The sequence below is a fragment of the Camelus ferus genome, chromosome 4 (genome assembly GCF_009834535.1).
Source record: "Camelus ferus isolate YT-003-E chromosome 4, BCGSAC_Cfer_1.0, whole genome shotgun sequence".
Classification (NCBI taxonomy): Eukaryota; Metazoa; Chordata; class Mammalia; order Artiodactyla; family Camelidae; genus Camelus; species Camelus ferus.
This window is the reverse complement of record NC_045699.1, coordinates 28,638,705-28,659,949: the sequence shown is the minus strand read 5'-3', so window position 1 is coordinate 28,659,949 and position 21,245 is coordinate 28,638,705. Positions and strand designations below refer to the sequence as shown.

Genomic DNA, 21,245 nt, shown 5'->3' with positions numbered 1-21,245 from the left:
TGCCCATTCATTAATGTATTAGCTCATAAAACTGAAAAAGAAAAAAAAGAGTAAATACAAAAAGAATGTTAATAATGCCTATTTTCCATCATTTTTATAAAAATGGATTGTTTCTTCTATTTACATGTGCCCAATAGCATTGTTTTTTGTGCCCAATAGCATTGTTGATTCATTGCAACTGAGGCTTACAGAATCTTACATACTCTCTGATCCTTCATGGAAAAAGTTTGCTGATTCCTAAAAAAGAAAAAGAATGTTGTGAGTTTATAGTTTCAGAAATTCTACAAACACAAGTGTGATTTCTATTGCCAGGCTAAGGATGTAACTCAATTAACAGATTTCCAAGCCGCTTGAAATTCTGATAGGGATGCAAATCATGAAGGAAAGGAGAAAGTGTCTATATAGCTTAGTTATATAGGGATTATTATAATGCACTTGAGTGTAGAAAGTACAAAAAAAGCTTGTATATATAATGGGAGGATATAACAGTACTCATAACATTGAGGTTAAAAGGCTTGCTATTTAAAAAATGTTTTCCTGAGTAATTCTGAGGTACAATTAGAGTGGAGCATTCTGGCTTTAGAGACGAAAACTGAGATTGTATGGAAATTATAGATAGGCAAATGCTAGCTCACTAGAGAACAATTATATGGTAGCTATTCCAACAGTAAAACAGTGTCCATAAAGCATTATGTTCACTGTCATTTTTCACTAGACATATTAGAAATACAAGAGCCAAAAAGGAGCCAGTGTGGCTTGTGGATGAGATTTTTTTATCATGGTTAGAAATACTTTCCCCTCACTGGAAAGAGTGGATAAATAATCAAAGTAAAGATATAAATATGCCCTTCTGTTGATAGATAGTTTGGGGCTGTTACAAACAGTACTGCCATGATGTAATACCTGTGTCCTGGTGGTTATGTGCGTTAGTTTCTGTAGGGCATATCTTGTTTAGAAGTAGAATTGCTGGTTGTAGAACTTGCACGTCTTCAACTTTAATAGGACCTAGTATTTAAGTGGTTGTACCAGATTGCACTTCCACGGTAGAATGAGAGTTCCCATTGCTCTGCATTCCTAACCATACTTAATTTTGTCAAATTTGAGTTTTTGCTAATCAGGTTGGTATATAAAATATATATAGCATTGTGGCTTTGATTTACATTTCTCTATTAATGGGATTGAGAACCTTAGATTTATGAGCAATTTGTATATCTCTTGTAAGGATCCTGTTCCAAACATTGGTATGTGTTGTTGTTGGTAACTAGATAGTCTGTCTCACTGATTTTTAGGAGTTCTAGTTGTAGAGACTTGACCATTTCAGTTACATGTAGAGAAAATACCTACTCCAGTTCTGCGGCTTATCTTTTCTCACTGTGTTTGAACAGTATTCTTAATTTTAAGTGGTTGAGTTTATCAAAAATTTCCCCTAGTGTTTAGCCTTTCCATGTCTTCTGGAGTTGGCCAGGGTGAGGGATGGGTGAGGATGGTCAAAAGGTACGAGCTTCCAGTTGTAAGATAAATAAGGTCTAGTGATATAATGTACCCTGTGACTATAATTAACAATACTGTATTGTGTATTTGAAAGTTGCTTAGAGAGTGGATCTTAAGTTCTCATCACAAGGAAAAAAACTAACTGAGGTGATGAATGTTGACTAAACTTGCTGTGATAATCATTTGTCAATATATCCATATATTAAATCATGTTGTACTCCTTAAACTTACACAGTGGAAAGTTATCTCAATAAAACATGAAATAGGGTCATGGGGCAGAAACTTTTCCCTACCCAGAGAGCATAAAGACATATTCTCCATTATTACCTTATAAAAGTTTAATGATTTTGCCTTTCTTTAGGTCTTTAATCCACTTGAAGTAGGTTTTTTGTACAGTGTGTGGTAAGGGTTTGACTTACCTTGATACATATAAATAATCATTTTCCCTAGCACCATTTATTGAAAAGCCCATTTTCCCTTCATTGATCTTCAATATCACTTCATTAGGTATCTTTATTTTTTTTTAAGTGTTTTTATATTTGATGCAACCATCTGATTTCTGTACGATTGGTCTGTTATGTGTGTCCTTACATTGGTTCCACATTTTCATAATATGACAGAGCAGGTCTTCCAACTTCTTTCTTCAGTATCTTCTCAGTTCTCAGCTATGTGCGCTTTCATTTGAGTTTTCCAGTCATCTTGGTAATTTTCACATAAATTGATAGATACTGCATGAAATCTAATGCATGAATGTGATTTCTCTCAATTTATTTAGGTCTTTAATATGATTTTGTCATATTTTGATTAGGTTGAACCATATGAAATGTTTTTGTTGGTTGAAAATATTTGAATGTTGGCAATTAAATGGTTCTGCTTGATATAATTTTCTCCAGACGTCTGATCTTATGTTTCTGTTATCCTTATTTAACCTTAGATATTACTTGTTACTATAAATGTTTTTTTATTTCATTTTTCTGTTACTCTTATACAAGTAACCTTTGATCTTGGATCCAATAGGCTTACTCAAGTTACTAATTTTAATTTACATGTAGGTCGTTTTAGGGTTTTTTATGATTGTAATCATCTGTGAATTGTGACATTTTTGTTTTGTCTTTTTCCTTTGATTCCATCCTTTTGTATTTATTCACTAGTTTCCTATTAGTACATTGTTGGAAGGAGGTGTTGAGAGCAGGAATCTCTTTTTCCTCTGATCGCCAAGAAAAAACTTTGAAATTTTTACTAATAGTTATGTTTGATAAGTTATTTTATAAGTATGCTTTCCTGGATTTGGTTTGACAATAGTTTGTGTAGGATTTTGCATTTAGGTTAATGAATGAAATTTGTATGTTACTTTCTATCTAGCCATCCTTTACTATCACATGGTAGAGTTTTGTGTCCTCTTCTTGAATATTTGGTAGGACTTCTCAGCAACGTTCTTTGGGGCTCAGTATTCTTTGTGGGAAAGTTCTTTGATAAGTTTCTGTAATGATTATAGGACTATTAAGATTTTCTGTTTCTTCTTCAGATAGGATTCTTCTAGGAACCTATTTTATTTTTAGTTTATTGTCTTAAGTTTTTTTGGTGGCCTCATATTCTAATGTATACGGATTTTATTATGATGTTCCCTTTTTTATTCCTGAATTTAGTTTGTGACTTAATTAATCTCAGCAAAGGTTTATCAGTTTTACTAGACTTTTATAAAGATCTAACAACCTTCAGCTTTGATCCTCTCTATTGTATTGAAGGTACAAAGGAAGAAGCAAATAGAGGACATGATTTTTTATCTGCCTTGGAAATTTGATAAGGGAACTTGGAGTTAAAGTTCATGCTTGTTTCTGTTTTTAATTTGTGAGTACCAAAAAGTGAATATGCTTAAACTGTCTAATTCTAGTTATCAGCCTCTATATTTAAATTGTCATTTTGTTTCTATTTTACCTTTGAAGAAAATTCAAAACAAGTTTAGGATTTAAATCCATTTTTCAAAATACTTGTTCACTTACTATTGTAATGTATATTTGATACCACATGAAATTATACTAGCTTAAATAGTCTTAAGTAGAATTTGACTCCTATAGCAAAAAAAAAAAAAATTAAGCTTACTAAAACTATGGATGTACTTTGTTCACATTATCATTTTTCCACGGGTTTTATATACTGAATTTTACCCATTCTGATTTATCATGAAATCTCTACTTAATCTTATTATTGAATGTACCATTCTTACAGAATACACACTTGATGTCTATATCAAGTTATAAATCAAACTCGCTGTGTTCCAACCATATTGCCCTCCTTGCATTGCTTAATCATATAAACAGTTCCTGTTTCTTCTGACTGGTCTGCTCCACGCAGATACTCATTGGTCTTACTCTGTTTTTTATTTGTTTGGACATCACTTTGGAAGAGGACTTTCTTGATCATACTATGTAAGATCATATATACACAGACCAGGCATAGGTTACATGAATTCTCCCTTTAACTTATTTTTCTCTGTGATACTGATTATCACCTGACATTTATTTGTCTCTCTTGCCCTTCTTTTATTAATTTCCTGTTATTGCTCTAACAAATGACTACAAATTTAGTGGCCTAAATAATACAACTTATTATTTTACAATTCTGTAGGTCAAAAGTCTTACATGGGTTTCACTGGGCTAACATCCGAGTGTCAACAGGGATGTGTTCCTTTTTGGAGACTAAAGGAGAATTCATTTCCTTGCTTTTTTCAGATTTGAGAGGCCTTCCAATTCCTTGGCCCATGGCCTATTTCCTCTATTTTTAAAGCCAATAAAGTTGCATCTTTGTTCATTTGTAGTCACATCTCCCTCAGGTTCTTTTTTCTTTCTTTTCTGCTTTGTAAGGTCCCATGTGATAATATTTGGCCTATCTGGATAATCCTATTTCAGGGGGCATTAACTTATAATACCTGCACTGTCCCTTTTGCCATGTAAGGTAATATATTCGCAGGTTCCTAGGCTTTGGTCATGGACATCTTTAGGGCCTACTGTTCTGCCAGTCATACCACTGCAGTGTTAATGCTTTGATTTTTTGTGGTTGCTGCTGTGTGTCAGGCCTAGTTCTAAGCATAACTTAAAATGTATTTTCAGTAAATTTCAGATTCTATGAAATATTCTATTAACAGTTTTCCATATTTTAACATCTCTGAAATTAGGATGTATCTTAAAATTGCTATTGGACTGAATGAAGTTGGGTTCTTTCAGAGATCGGAGTTTATTTCTGCTAATCACCTTGTAGTACCATCTAACTTAAGTTTCTGCCTGAGCTTTTTTAGACCACACTGGTAGTGTGAACTCATATCTGCAAACCTGCATGAGTCGTATCTTGTGGCTCAGCTCTCAGGAGATAGTTTTTCCTCCTTATACCCAGGGGTAATATTGAAACAGGCATGTTTATTTTCTGTATCAGCAAGGTGGTTTGTGCATTTATCTTTTAATGTGAGAGAAGCTGTTTATCATCCTAGCTTTATTTGAGGATCCTTCTTAAACACTTCATCTCACGCTTTTTTCTTTCTTGGGATTTTATAAAATAACGTCTTATAGTTGTTAGCTTCCATTTGGTGCCCCAGCCTTACTTGAAGATTCTTAGACTGACCCATTGCAGGCCAGTTTCGTTTTTGGTAGTGCATAAAATAATGCATTTTACAATTTTCTGTTAGATTTCAGTGAAATACGGTATTTCCTGAAGGGATGAATTGACAGTTTATTTACATGTTTTGGTTGTGATCTGTGGCTTCATCAGTTTTGTGCAGGTGAAATGGGTATAGTAGGCCTTCAACTAAAATGATAAATGAGTGAAAAGTGATTTTTAATTTTAAGCTATCTTTTTGTGACATTCACTGAAACACTTAAAGGTGTAGGAGTTTTCTGTTTTTAGGTCAGATAGAATAACTGGCAGTAGATAAACATTCCTATTATCTAAAACGACTAGACCAGCCAGAGCAAATATAGTTGTCATCTGAAGGCCGAAGAGGGGCGCAGTTCTAAGAGCCTTAGAAGGCAGTTAGCTTTTGTAGTTTTTTTTTTTGCCCTGGAGACTCTGCTAATTATGGATTCAGTGCAAACCTAGCTTGAGCAGCTGGGGGCAGTGTGGGGTCAAGAAACCAGAGCTATTGGCAAATGTTTGGGATACCTTAAGCATATGACTTGTTTTCTCTCAGGGCTTTTGCCAAATACTGGGTTCTCCTGGGCAGGAGGCTAAAAACGTAAGTAATAAGCAGAGAGGAGTTTTTAGCAGTCTTAGAAGGCAGTAAATTTGGGGATCACTGATGGAGTGGTCCCACAGAATACACAACAAACTCTGAGCTGAAAACTGTAGATGGCTAAAGCAGACAGGTCGCTTACCAAAGCTGTAAACCAGCCTTGACTCAGCATAGTTGCTGATTAAAATGTTAAACCACCACAGAAGGAAGATTGGACCTTCTTAGTGGTAAGATAATGTCTGAATCCTATGTTTTATATATACTGTTCACTATGGAACCAAAAATACTATACTACCAGAAGACAAGGCCACATAACCAAAAACCAGGAGAAGAGAAACCAACAATAGAAACAGAGTCATAGGTGATCTTCATTTTGGTCAAGTTATCAGATGGGGACTTTACAGTAATTGTGATTAGTATACTCCAGAAAATAGTTCAAAACATAGAGAATTTCAACTGAGAATTACTATAATCTATAATCATATGGAGAGTCAAGAAGTGAAAAATAGTGTACAAAAACTAAGACCTGCTTAGACTGGTTTAATAGCAGATAAGACACAGCAGAAGATGGGATTAGTGAACTCAAAGACAAATCAATGAAAAATATCCAAAGTAAAACTTGGAAAAAATAATGGAAAATACTATGGAAAAGACTGTTAGACATGTGAGACTTGGCGAAAAGGTATGTATTACATCTATTTATAGTTCCCTAAAAGAGAGTGAGGTGAAAAAGGGAAGTTGAAAATGTAATAGCTCAAATTTTTGGAAACTGGTAAATGGTATCAGTTGAAGATTGAAGATATTAGTTGAAGATTGAAAAAGTTATGCGGCTCCTAAACAGGGTAAATATAAAGAAAATACAGTGGCATACCACAGTAAGGCTGCTGAAAACTAAAGATACAAGCAAAGGGAAGACAGCTGAGTTTTAACCAGAAAAAAAATGTAAGCTAGAAAACAGTGGAATGACATCTGGAAACACTGACTTTAAAAATTCTCAACCTAGAAATATACTTCTAATGAAAATATCCTACAAAAGTGAAACCAAAATAAAGACCTTATCAAACGAAACCTGAGAAAAATCAATACCAACAGACCTGCACTAAAAGAAATACTAAAGGGAGTTCTTTCAGTAAATGAAGATGACCTCAGAAATGAGGAAATACAGAAAGTAATTAAGAACAGAATTAACTATACAAGTACAAGTAGACTGTTGAAAAAATAAGTTTAAAATATGTGTAGAATAAAGTGCATAACCTTGCAAAGGATTGGGTTAGTAAATGAAGCTGTAAGATTCTGACAGCCAGGAAAGTAATGAAAGCAGAAATTAATCAGATTGATTTGTCAGGTTTGAATGGTGCATTCTATAAGAACCACTAAAAAGGAATAAAAAATTAGAAAATTGAATGAAAATAAAATAATTATTAGAATAATACAGAAGAGGACAATCAGAAGGATAAGAAAAAGGTGGATAAAATAAAAGATGTACTAAAATGATAAACAAGTACATCATCCATCATATTATATAAACAGTATTACAATTAAAGACAAAGATCAACAGACTAGATTAAAATAAAAAAAAAACTGATACACAGCTTATGAGAAAGACTCCTTAAATATGAAGCCACAGATGTTGAAAATATATGGATGGATGGGGATTCTAGGAAGATGACAACATAGTGTTTTAATCTCCCTAGATGTCCTTGTAGTAACATACAGAACGAAAAAATCTAATCCAAAAATTCAGAGCAACATCAACAGCTGTTTAGGGATGATGTGGTATCCCCCACAAACACCAAAATAGCTGCTGGGATAAACAACTGAAAGCTACAAGACCTGTGTGGTATCTGTAGCTGTACAAGAGGAGAGGCGGGGTAACTACAGGATGTATGATGGACCTAAGAACTCCAAAATAGTAAGTGACCTAGCAAGCTGTATCAGGTGAGAGTAGCAAGTATGGTGACCTGTCTTTTAAGATGACTCCCAGTAATTCCTGCTTCCTGGTACTCACACCTTGCAAAGTTCTCTCCCACATTTTACTAAGGTTGCTCTTTGACCAATAGTATGTGGCAGAAGTGATAATATACCACTTCTGAGATTGGGTTTTGAAAGCACTGAAGCTTCCATTTTGGGGGTCTCACAGATCACTTCCTCTGGGTGGGGGGAGTTGGCCTTCCCCAACTTGAGCTTTTAGATGAGACTATAGGTCTGATCAACAGGTTCACTGAAACCTGAAGAAAGATCTTGAGCCAGAAATACTCAGCTAAGCTGCTCTGAAATTGCTAATCCAAGGAGACTGAGGTAATGTTTGTTTTAAGCTGCTGGTTTGGGAGTAACTTGTTATGTAACAGTAAGTAAGTAATTTAGCAGTTAAAGCCACAAAGGGATGTGCACCACAGTTTGGATGAGTGCAAGCAGTTTGCAAGATAAAGTCTGAAGAAATTAGAACCCTATGAACTCTCAAATTTAGTCAGCTAAAATTCCATTCTAGGACAAAGCCCCATACCGAGAATAAACTACTGGAAATGCAACCCAAATTGAGTAGGACAGGGACAATAAAGACAAAGGGGAAAAGGGTACAGTTAAGAATAGGGGAGAGGAATACAGGCAGGAGTCTTCAGAAAGTTAAGTTCCATAGTATCTTTTTAAAAAAATTAATTTTTGAGGCATAACTTAAAGCAATATGTACCATATATTTTAAGTGAATATTGACAAGTGTAAATACCTATGTGACCACTGTAATCAAGATAAAGAGCATTTTCATTACTCCTCAGAAGTCCCTATGAGCTCCATTAGAGTTACAGTCACTACCAGTGCCGTCAGCCTTGGCCCCAGACAACTACTGAGCTGCTGTCGGATTAGATATTAGCAGCCATAGTTTTGAATGCTTCTCCAAAAAAGCAACAACAAAAACAGTGAGCTCTATGGAGCTCTGTGACTGTGAACTAGCAAACCTAGGTGAAATTAAAGAAAATTAATTTTATAAAAGCAAGCAAAAGAAAAGCATTGATGTCAAACCCTTATAAAATTGGAAGAAAGAGAAAAAATGAGGAACCAAGGGTAACAGTCTCACAAGGAAGCAACCCAGAAAGACGTGCATAGTCAAGAAAAGGTAAGCCAAGAATGTTAAGTCCAGCCAAACTGGCATTCAGTATAAAGGCTAGAGACAAACTGCCATTAACTTGTAAGAATTAGGGAAGGTATTGTTCTCATGAACCCTTCCTGGGGAATCTTTTAGAGAACTAGCTTCAGGCCATCAAGATGACTAAAGACAACTTGATATAAAGCATGGTGATAAACATTAAAAGTATTCCTGGATTTAGAGCTAAGACTAAAGGAGATATATAAATGACAAAGTATAGTGTGTAATGGTTTATGATTTGACACTGTAGATACAACTGTAAGGCATGACAAGTATACAGAAATTTTAAAGTATTTTCAGTAATCATAATGACAGCTAGTGAAAATGTCTTACATGTAATGTGGGTTAAAGTAAAGAAGTATTTGTAGCATTCTAATTTAGGCATCCCTGGTGTCTTTCAGAACTAAGATTTTCTGATTGGCAAGTAAAAGGAGAAACAGTTATGTAACTGCTTTGTTACTACTACTACTACTACTACTACTACTACTACTACTACTACTACCAATAATAATAATAATAATAATAATAATAATAATAATAATAATAATAATAATCTTACCCCCATTAGTCCTGAATTTGACCAAAATGTATTAACTGCATTAACTCATGAGGTATCTTGTATATCTATTAATGTGTATTTCTAAATTTTGTAGCTGTATCTGCTGAAAAAGAGCCTGGAAACAGTGATCATTCCAGACGCAGTAAGCTTTCCTACTGCCTAAATTGTGGTCTTGAAATAACTTTCCACCTTAAAGAAACCAGGCTTCCTTGGACATAGGGCTCCAGGCTGGGGACAAAAAATGTCCAAGATAAACTAAGAACAGCTTGTGCTGCAGATAACAGGGAAGCCCACAATGAGTGCAAAATTGTCAGAAAAAGTTGGGGAATCAACTGGAAGATCCCACTGGCCAAGGATGAAACAATTTGAGCACTAATAAAGAAAATAACTAGAGTGGATTGGAACACCTCAAATATGTGAACCCCTAGTAGTATAGAAACTCATTGGTCACCTATATGGGATGTTAGAGAACTACTTCTTTTAAAACTGCTAAAGAAAGCATTTAATCTACATTTGTTATATGAGCTATACCATTGAGTCACCAAATAATTGATGAGGTCAGTTTTCTCTTTATGGAATTATTCCAGCAAATAAGTGAAAAGGGAATTATAGAACTGGAATATCAACATTTTCCAATCCCAGGTAAATTAATCTAAGCATTGAACATGTATGGCTATTGTCATCATAGGAAAAGAAAACTGAATAACTAGGTGCTTACTGATGAAAATAGACCTATAGGTGGTTTTACCCAAAAAATGAATGAGTTTGATTAAGCATTTAGAGCAAGGATCAGCAATTTTTTTCTGTAAGGGGCCAGGTAGTTAAGTAGTTTAACCTTTGACCACCAGATGGTCTCTGTCACAACTCAACTCTGCTTTTGTAGCACTAAACCAGCCATGGAGAACACATAAACGAATAGGCATAGCTTATGTTCCAGTAAAACTTTACTTAAAAAAACAGGCAGCAAACCAAGGCTTTTTGACCTTTACTCCAGCTTCTGATTTACTGGAAATACAAATGACAAAAAAAGTATTTAAAGTGCCTTGGGAAATGCAAACATCGACATCAAGACCATGGGAAACTCTATAGGGCAACTGATGGTGATTCTTCAACAAATCATAAGGAAAAAATTGTGTGGGAATTTAGTTTTTGAAACATGGAATTATATCATGTGCTTAAGGAGGCAATCAGATGACAAGATTGAAGAAAATTAAGGTAAACATAACTCTTGGTTGGGAGTGAAGAGGTTGAGATTGGGAGGGAGCACATTAAGTGCTGAGGTAGTTGACAGTCCTATCTCCAGTCATGGCTGGTGATTACGAGGATGTGTACTTTACAGTTGTTTAAACTATATACTTACCTGTGCAGTTTTCTGCATTTGTATGTATCTGACTTTAAGTTTTAAGGTAAAAGGATTGAAAAAGTCACCAAGCAAATGCTAACCAAAAAAACCAAATGTACACTTTGGCATTACTAGAAATAGAGACATTTCATAAGATGCTTAGATCTTACGATACAGAGACATTTTATAAGGATCCTTAATCTGTATGTACCCAATAACATATCTTCAAGAATATAAAGCCAAAGTTGACAGATTAAAAGGAAAAATACACAAATCCAGAGTCATAGCAGGAAACTTAGAAGTATATGCAAACAGCTTTAAACGTGTCTGAAAAATATGGCTTAGTGTTTGAAAGACTTTTCTTTGTAATGAGAGGTTATCTATATACCCAGAAATTTATCACATTTATTGGAAATAATGTTTAAATCTTTTGTTTTAATTGGGAGTATTATTTTACCTAGTCTTGAAATTAAATTTATATAATAGCTATCTTATCACCAGATAGTCTAAGTGAAGTCTTGAAATTTTTTCCCCTAATATTAAAGTTTCACTCAACTTCATATATTAATCACTGGACACTCCCTACTGCCAGAAACAATAACTCAGTGATTAGAATAGCTATAATCTCCATTTGTAAATAGTGTTGAGTTTCCAAACTGACTTTTATTTAGTATTTGCATATGGTTTAGATTTTGCTGGCAGAGGTTAACCTTTCTTCCTTTTTTAAACAGGGGTTCTGAAGGAAAATTAAATGACTGCCAGATAAGATTCGTAAATGAAATCTTCAAGATCGAGAAACCTGGAGCCCATCCTCTTTCATTGGCAGATGGAAAGTTTTTAAGTATGGATTTTTCTTACAGGCTGAGACTTCATATATTGTACATAATTGGCATTTTTTACTGGCCAGGGAATAACATTTGAGGAAATATAAAACTGTAGACCATACAAATTTATTTTCAGGACAACAGTTTTGATCTAAGATCCGTTTTACTTCAGTGGACTTTCTCAAATGATAAAATTGTTTTCAAAGGAATAATTTCTCGTCTTGGCATTTAATTGCCATTTTCTTGAGAACTGCTATATTATAGAGTCTGTCCAAATTAAAAACCCACTTTGGTAATATTGTGGTCATTTAAGATTAGTTTTTAATAGTGAGACTTATTTTTATACTAGTGGAGCCTGAGAAGAATAATGCTGTTTGAGCCCTGGACTTCTGGGAGGTAATGAATGAGGTTTATATAATCGTTAGAATGTAACCCTGTCTCTTTGTTGTAAAAATACATTTTACTTCCTTAATATTATACAGCTAGTTGGTAACAGAGGTAGGATTAGATTCTAGGTCTTTTCATTCGTGGTTCAATTGTTAATCTTTCCAAGTAAATTACAGTGTCTTATATTCTCTTAATTCTGAACTTTTTTTGTGGAGAGCAACTCAGTGACTTCATACCATGTGTCAATGTCTAGTATATTCTGGAAAAGATATATTCAGGACTAAAGAGTCCTGCCTAGTCTCTTACCACAGTTACGCAAGATTAGAATAAGACCAGACTTTTAATAGATCAGTAAATAGACTTCCATGTTATTGGTCTAGACCTTACACATTTTTTTGAGGCTGCAATGCTAATACATCTGGACTTGAATTAAGAATCATAAGGCATACTGTGTATGATTGTTTGTATGGTTATATTCTGGGAATAAAGGAAACTTGAGTAAACTTAATGTGACATACTTGCTCTCAGTAAAACACAGTAGAAAAACAGGATTGACTAGATTTTTCTTGTGTTTTTCTGTTATCTCCTACTCAGTATGTCTGAATATATTTGTTGTTCTCTCTTTTGCCTAATGCTACAGCTACAACTTTGAACTTGTGTGTAAAGAAACCATTTCAGAGCCACAGCCAGACTGCCATTGAGCAGATCACTCAACAAACCAAAAATCTAGACATGCCTTTGGCATTTTAGGTCTGTGATATTTCCATTGCTTACATGTTGTCATGGCTCCACATTAGTGGAAGCAAAACAAAATTGTGACCTTCCATGCATTAGCAAGAACAGGCAGTGTGATATATCAGAAAGTTGGTACTGAAATCGGTAGCCTTTTCCTTTCCTCCTCTTATTTGTCAGGTAGTGTTGCCCATTTCCCTTATTGCTCAGTCAGCTCAGATATGGTACGTTTCCTCACAGATTTATTGTGAGCACTTGCTAGAAATTCAGAGTATAGAGCTGTGTAAATTATAGAACTCATGAGAGGTAATCACTCAAACAACGTATGTCATTCTATATCTTTATAATTTATTTTTGTGTATTTATATAATTGTTAAAAAAATTATTCTGCCTTTTCCTTTTTGAATTTAATATATTTGGCTACCTCTTTATTATAGTTTTTATAATTTACCTTATTTTTCATAAAATCTATTCAACTGTTCCTCTTGATTAACATTTAAATTTGACTCTTGGTATTAGTAATACTGTAAGACTTTTGTGTATATATGCATAACTTAAAATTTCAAGTGAACACTTTGGCCAAAGTGTTTGGATTTAGATTGGAGAGGCTGGTAGGGGGAAAGGAGGCAGTAAATGGAACCTCTTACTTGCCAGAGTTCTGAGCCAATTTTACTTAGATAAAAAATCAACTCAATTAGAAATGCCACTTCTATTACTCATAAACAGTGTGTTGGGGCATAGCTTATATGGGAACCAAAATGGTCTCTCCTAACAGACCTACTCCTCCTAGTTCAGTCCACCCAACGAAAGGTTTGGATCTGCAGAATAGATGTTACCTAACAGTTCTATTTACTAAGCAGTTAGGTCCAAACAGCTTTGTTCAAGTATTGTATTTCGCTTGAAATTTTAAAACATCTCATGGTGCCCCAGTGAGTTTTCTGCATTTCCCCTAGGCATCCTGATGCACATTTGGGGAACTCCAGAAGTCCTACACTTGATTATTCCTTCTGGCTGTTTTCTCTTCTTTAAAAAAGCTATATGCTATTGTCATGGGTTCTTCTTTGTAAGATGCATAGACATAAAAATAATTTTAAGACTGGTTTTGCTATAATTTTGTTTTTGATAGGAAAGAATGACCCTGAATGTGACTCTTGTGGTGGAGACCCAACTAAGAAATGCCGTTCTTGCTCCTGTCATATATGTGGTGGAAAACAAGAACCCAACATGCAAGTTCTATGTGATGAATGCAACATGGCCTACCATATTTACTGCCTGAATCCACCTTTGGATAAGATCCCTGAAGAGGAATACTGGTATGATTATCAGGGGATTTTTGTTGCTACTATGTTAAGAATTGAATGTAAAATACGTATTTGAACCACCAAAAGTAGATTTCTGAAGATGATCTCTAGCTCCATTTTTTAACCCCTCCAGTCCCTTCTCTAATAGGGAGTCTATGTTCTTTCAAAAATGCAAATTTGATAGTTACTCCTTTGTTTCAGAGGCTTTATGTTACTGTACAGAGCTCTGCACAGTATTTTACTTGATTGATTCTGCTGTATCTCTTACCACTTTCCTTTTTTATTTCCCCAAATACTCTATTCTCCAGCCAGATTAAATATCTTTTAGCTTCTTTTTTTTTTTGAAGATTGACTTTTAGAATTTTTGGGGGGGTTGGCAATTGGTTTTATTTATTTCTTTATATTTAGAGGAGGTACTGGGGTTTGAACCCAGGATCTCATGCATGCTAAGCATGCGCTCTACCACTTGAGCTATAACCTCCCTCCTCTTTGAGCTTCTTAAATAAGTCATGTTCTTTCTCTCCTCTGGGATTACACTTGACATATTTCTTCTTGAAAACATTTTCCTCTTTGCTTAACTTCAGAATGATGTACATCCTTCAGGTTTCCACTTAAGTATGTCTTTAACTGAGAAGCCTTTGTGAATGGTTCCCTTCCCCACCTCCCCAGTTATTTTAGATGTACCTGTTAAATGTTCTATAATAGTACTAAAGTGCTTAAGTTTAGTACTTATTAGTTAAGTGCTTCGTATATGCTAAACACTAATAAAGTTCTGTATATGGATTATCATATTTAATCCTGTGAGGTTAATAAGTAGAACCAGGCAGCAAGGTCAGATATACTTGCCAAAATATACTTCTACTGAGTAGTGTTAGCTACAAAAAGAAATTATTAGAAAAGAGACTGGGGAGAATGTGTCCAGTTAAAGTTACAATGAACTTCTTAATGTCATATTAAGACTTCTTTTAAAACTATGGGTCATGTTGCTAGCATGGAGGATTCAGTCAGAGGGATGACATACTATACTCAGAAATATGCTAACATCACCACTGGGTAGCTGGTATCATTGTGAAGAATAGATTGTCCTCCATCCCTTTGGTCTCTCCTCACCTGTTGGAAAGGTTGCCCTTGTATTACAACAGAGGCTGTAGACTTGAGAGAAGGAAAAGGATACAACTTCCTTTCACCCCCTGCCATTACCTTACATGGTCACACCCTGAATTTTACCATCACCAGTAACTATATGTCCTCTGAAGTCTCACGTTCTTATTGTTTCTGTGGATGATAGGTTCCTGCTTCTCTAAAATGTGGACCCTTCTTCCAGTTTTTACAGTTCCCATATCCTTTTGCATTTTCAGGAAAGTCACTCCTGCAGTTAATTCCTCTCCCAAATTGCTATTACTGGGTAATTCTCATTAGTATCCTAGAATCTCTTGAGTTTTCAAAACACACACGTACCCTTTCCTGGATCTCATTTCTCCCACCAGCTGCCCACTCCATTCCTCTGCTCTCTTCATGGCAAAGTTTCTCAGATCTGTCTGTGCTGATTATTTCCATTTGTTATTTTTCCTGTTCATACCCCAGCACCCCAATCTGACCTTCCTTCTCACCACTCCACTAAATACTTATATTAGGCTTACAGGCACATTTTGTGCTGCTGAACCCAAGGGTCACTTCAAAGTCCTCTCCTTACTGGACTACTCAACTGCTAGCTGTGCTTTTATAGGTTGTATACCATCTGATCTCATTTTCCTCCTACCTCACTGACCTTTCCTTCTTAGTGTCTTGTTGGTTTTCTCTCATCAATCATATTTCAGAGTTTCCCAAAGCACTTGTTTTCTCTCTTCAGACTTGCTCCCTAGATGACCTCATGCAATTATGTGAGACTTTAAATACCAAGCATATGGTTCTGAATTTGTTTTCAGGTCCAGTGTTCCCTGAGCTTTATATTTCTATGTTCAACCACTTGCTTGACTAGTATCACAAAACTGGTGAGTCTAAGTGGAGATCTTGATTTCCACAAACACATCCCCAAAAATCCTGCACCTCATGCAATCTTCATCATCTCATCCATTTGTAAAGGCCAAAGAGCTGACTTTTTTTCCCAGAAAGCTGACATTTTGATTCCCTCTTGTCCCTACTTAAAGACTCTACACCCAGTAGCATATGAGCAAATCTTGTCAGTTCTCCATAGTCATTCTTTACTCTCAGCACCCAGTTCAAACCACCATTTCTACCCTGAACTGTATAATAAATGCCTAACTAGTCTCCTTTCACATTGTCTACCAGCTACCCTTTTTCCTATAGCAGTAGAATGATGTAAGTCCTGAATCAGGTTACTCACATGTTTAAAACCCCCTAATGTCTTCCTATTGCACTTAGAATAAAATAAAAGCCCTTACTATCTATGACCTGGATGCTGCCTGCATTCTAACCTCATCGCTTATCACTATCCAGTTTATTTACTGAACTTCACCTATACCTCCTTTTTTGTTCTTCAGAGCATACCATTTCTTATTATGCATCAGGACCTTTACACTTAATGTCTCTTTGCCTGGAATGCCTTCCCTAGCTCCTTGATAGCACTGGCTCTTATCTGGAATACTACCTCAGAAGTTCTAACTATTTTTTCTGAAGACACATACCATTTCTAATTACTCTTAGCACCCACGTAACCCCGATGTATTTCCTTTCTAGCTCTAACCACTTTCTAAAATTGTTTCATTGTATGTACTAGTTTTCTTTAACTATTTATAGACATTTTTGATCACAAACATTTATCTCCACCCAGTACCAAAATAATGTCTGGGTTTTTAACAAACATGATGAAGTGATGCCTCTCAGGGATGACTAGGATGATATAATTAGAAGACTGTCTCAGATTACTCTATAAAGTATCCCTACATTCATAGCTAGGTCTTTTACTTCACCTGGAACTCCTTAACCTTAAATCTTCCACTTCTGATCATGATGCTTTAATATTTAACCTCTGGACTCATTTTCTCGTCAGAGGTAATACCTGCTTTAACCATAAGATCTTTGATAAAATTAGAGTTACAAAGTTTAGCACATGAGGTAAAATAGTCTTTCTTAGAATAAATAAATTTTCAGAAGCCATCTTGATTTCCAAGTTAGTTGGGATTTTACTTGGTAGTATTTATTGCCTTAACATACATAATTTTGCCTTGAATTTGCGTGTCTGTCTCACTGTGGGACTGATTTTCTCAGGGACTAAATTACTTACATTTCTTTTCTATAGTACTAAGCAAAATATGTCATAATTAAACAGTCAAAATTAACTGGTAGGGATAGGTGTCTTCTTCTTTGCTCTCTAGGCCACATGGTATAGGTAGTTATAAACTGGAAAGTATAGAAAAAACTTAAGATTAACAGGGGGAGAGAAGAGACTAGTCGATCTTTGGATATTCCTAAAGTTTTCATTCCTTGGTGACTCAGTATAGTCTCATTTCATTCTATAGACATAGTTATGCTTTGCTTTTTAGAAATTACACAAGGCAGCTTTTAATGATAAGCAAGTTACAATAGGATGACCAACTACAAATAAGCTAAAGGACAAGTATAGAGAATTAAAATTGAGCTAGAGATAAGGCTAATATAAACAAACATCTTTAATTCCAGTATATTTGTTATAATAGATATATCAAATATATAGACTATCTACATTTTTGACTTTGAGAATTCTATTAACCAATTTAGATGGGGAGATATATCAGTTGCATGGTTCAGTGTTGAGTCTAGAATTATCTGTTCTTACTATTTTTAATGATAAGAACTTCAAATGAATAATTTTTACTCTCAGATAACGATAAGGTCAGAGTTTATGGTGCCATTAGAATTGGACAGCCTTGTTTGTCTTTTGCGCTGAATTTGAAAATTGATGATATTAAAATCTTTTAAGTTCTCTAGAAGAATGACAAGGTTTTTTTGGCTACCTTAACCATGTAAATATTTTGAAAAGTTTAATACTTAAATGCCAACTGAAACTCTGTAATATACACCAATTATTACATCTTAAAATGTGTTCTAACCTATTGGCTTTAATGTGATACTATTAAAATTCCTTTTTTGTTTTGTTTTTTCCTTTTAAGGTATTGTCCTTCCTGTAAAACTGATTCTAGTGAAGTTGTAAAGGCTGGTGAAAGACTTAAGATGAGTAAAAAGAAAGCAAAGATGCCATCAGCTAGTACTGAAAGTCGGAGAGACTGGGGCAGGGTAAAGAAGTCTCCTTTTCTTCCTAGTTGTAATGTGTATAACTGTAATGCAAGTCCAATGTTTTGATTCCAATAGTAGTAACGGTATAAATGGTATTTTAAGTATCTGAAATACTAACAAATAACTGTATTCATCAATCATATAAATTGTTAATTTGTTATGTTAATCATATAAATAGTTTTTATTTTCACATTTTATAGGAATTAAGGACTTTAAGATTTAAGATAACTGATTTCTCAAACGGCTTATTCTGTGACTTGTAGGGAATGGCCTGTGTTGGTCGCACTAGAGAATGTACAATCGTTCCTTCTAATCATTATGGACCTATTCCTGGAATTCCTGTTGGATCGACTTGGAGATTTAGAGTTCAGGTATGTTTTAAATTGGCTTAGTTGGAAGGGTAAAATAGGGTGTAGCTCAAATTGTAGTAGTGTTAGTGTCTGTATAGTATCACATGGCATTCCTACGATAGAAGGAAGGATTTCCTGTAGGATGGGTAGACTCTTCCCCATACCTTCATAGAGAAACATACATCATGAAATTAGGCATCAGCTAAGTCTTTACATCACTTTGTTTTACTGTTTTTTTACACTTACTGTAGTTAACATGATTGTTAAGCTTCCTGAAGAATTTTTCTTGCCCAGAATTTTATATTTGAAATATTAGATCTTTAAGTCATGTGATAAGTTCTCATTTAATGTCATTGATCTGCAAGGAAGCTTGCTTCGGGTGTTGTCTTTGAGGCTTACCCTCCTAAATGAATGTTAAGATATTGGTCAGAGAAAGTGCCAGATAATCCAAGGATAAAATTACTTCTCTTTTCCTCTTGAAAAAGGCTGTATTGTATGTTTCTAAGTTCTTTTGAAATGTGATTTTTTCATTTTGGAAAACAATGTGAGAAAAAAAATCTCTTAGAGCAGATTCCAGTTAGCCAGGATTCTGAACTGTAAGTCCAGTAGTCCTGGTGCTTAGGCCATCAATAAAACTTTAAAATAATGTAATACATATACATAACTTGAAGAGTTAACATTAATTAATGTATGATTTATATTTTTAAAACCCACCCTCTTTTCATCGCATTTTCTGTTTCTAAGAGACAATCACTTTAAAGTTATTTCTTCTGGAATTGCCTGCCTTATTTCTAAATAACATGTTTATACTGCTTTTGTTTTTTATTTTGGTTTTACTAACTTCTTTCTTTGGAAAACAAGCATTTTAATACTCACTCTGTATCCTCTCATCTTTGCAATGGTTGTAATTTTGACTAAATCAATATTCAAGGCTTAAATTACTATGAGTTTGGCTCTATAAATACAGTAAAAATACTGCAAATACAGGCATACCTCATTTCATTGCACTTTGCTTTATTGCATTTCTCAAATACTGTGTTTTTTACAAATTGAAGGTTTTTGGCAACCCTGTGTCAAGCAAGTCTATCAGTGCCCTTTTTCCAACAGCATTACTTTTTAAATTAAAGTGTGTACATTTTTTAGGCATAATACTATTGTACAGTTTATTAATAAACTATAATATAGTGTAAATACGACTCCTGTATGCACTGGGAAACCAAAAAATTGTGTGACTTCATTGCAGTCTATTTATTGCAGTGGTCTGGAGGCAAACCTACAATAACTCTGAGGTATACCTGTACAGTAATATATAATATAAAAAGTATGTAAATAACACATAGTATATATGTTTATTTTATACTAATACATAAAAAAATTTTATTATTTTATATACTATATTATTTATATAGGAAATAAAAATGAAAATAAGATACGCTTAGTGTATTTTTAATTGCCTTGTTTTTTATTTATGCTTCTTTTTTGTATGATTGTTATTCATTCCCAGACTCTAAAAGTGCCATTAATACGGTCTATGATGACTTTGAGGCTGTTGGCCTTAACAGCTAGAAGGATTGATTTGGCATTTAGGAAGGGACGGAGATTGAGCACAGATTTATTACCAGGGTTGGTGAGGTTGGGAATCGAGTGTGGTCCTATCTTCTAAAGTACCTGCTGTTCCCAAGGCCTAAATCCAGGTTCTGTTGCTCTTACCAGCTTCTTGTTAACTTCTAACGTACCTCTTCCTAGCCCACTATACAGGCTTGGATCTCAGCTTGCGTTTCTCTGCTAATAACAATTGTATGATCAACAAATGAATTAGAATACTACTCTTAGGGAGTTTGAAGCACACAAAGAAGTGACACAAGTTTAGGTGAGCCAGAATTGAAGAAAAATAGGGGAAAGTAATAGGCCATTGAAGTAGAAGAATAGCATGAATAAACTACAAATGGGTAGTATGTTTGGGTATCATTGAGTAGTTTTGGCTCAAATGTATAGGCCTCATGAAGGAGAAGCTGGAGATAAGGCTGGAAGAATAGGTAGGATCCAAACTGAGAGAGGGTAATGTGTAATACTTATCTTGGGCTTGATATACTATAAGACCATTTAATACATGTTAAGCAGTTGAAAATTAAAAGCAGATTTGTTCTTAAAAGGATCATTGGGTAGGATGGGTAATTTAAGGAACAAAAGTGGAGGCAGTGAAAAAGGGTGTATTTTAACTATTCATAACTTAACTAGGATTATAGCAGTGAAAGTAGAAAAAGATGGATTTGAGAGATTTAGGAGATTGAATCAGCAGTATTTGTGACCAAACAGGTTTGAAGAATACAGAAGAATGAGGCTAAAATGACTCTTGCCTTTCTTGGCTAGGGAACAGTGCTGTAATTAAAGATGAGAAATGAGAAAGAAGAAAAGAGATCTGGACCACTGATAGTAAATTCTTTTTTACCCAAATTGGGCCGAAATTACCAATAAACATAAGAGGATGATCATCTAATAGTTATTTTGAAACTCAGAATTCGAGGCCTGAGCCGTTTTGAGTGTCATCAAAACTCCGTATCTGCAGGATATATAGTTGGGTTGGGGGGATAGCCTGTGAGCAAAATGTGGAATTCTGGGTGACATTCAGTTCTTAGTTGCAGGCTTTTAGGGTCCAGTAACATGTGAA

The 21,245-nt window shown here is 34.8% G+C and overlaps 1 protein-coding gene across 1 annotated transcript in view; it reads left to right on the top strand.

Moving 5' to 3' along the window:
* UHRF2 (ubiquitin like with PHD and ring finger domains 2) overlaps window positions 1-21,245 on the top strand; it is a 76,333-nt gene that overhangs the window by 39,974 nt on the left and 15,114 nt on the right. The window contains exons 5-8 of the mRNA XM_032477710.1: window positions 11,482-11,591; window positions 13,820-14,006; window positions 18,104-18,227; window positions 18,491-18,598. Of these exons, the coding sequence (XP_032333601.1) occupies window positions 11,482-11,591; window positions 13,820-14,006; window positions 18,104-18,227; window positions 18,491-18,598 (529 nt within the window). The remainder of the gene's footprint in view (window positions 1-11,481; window positions 11,592-13,819; window positions 14,007-18,103; window positions 18,228-18,490; window positions 18,599-21,245) is intronic.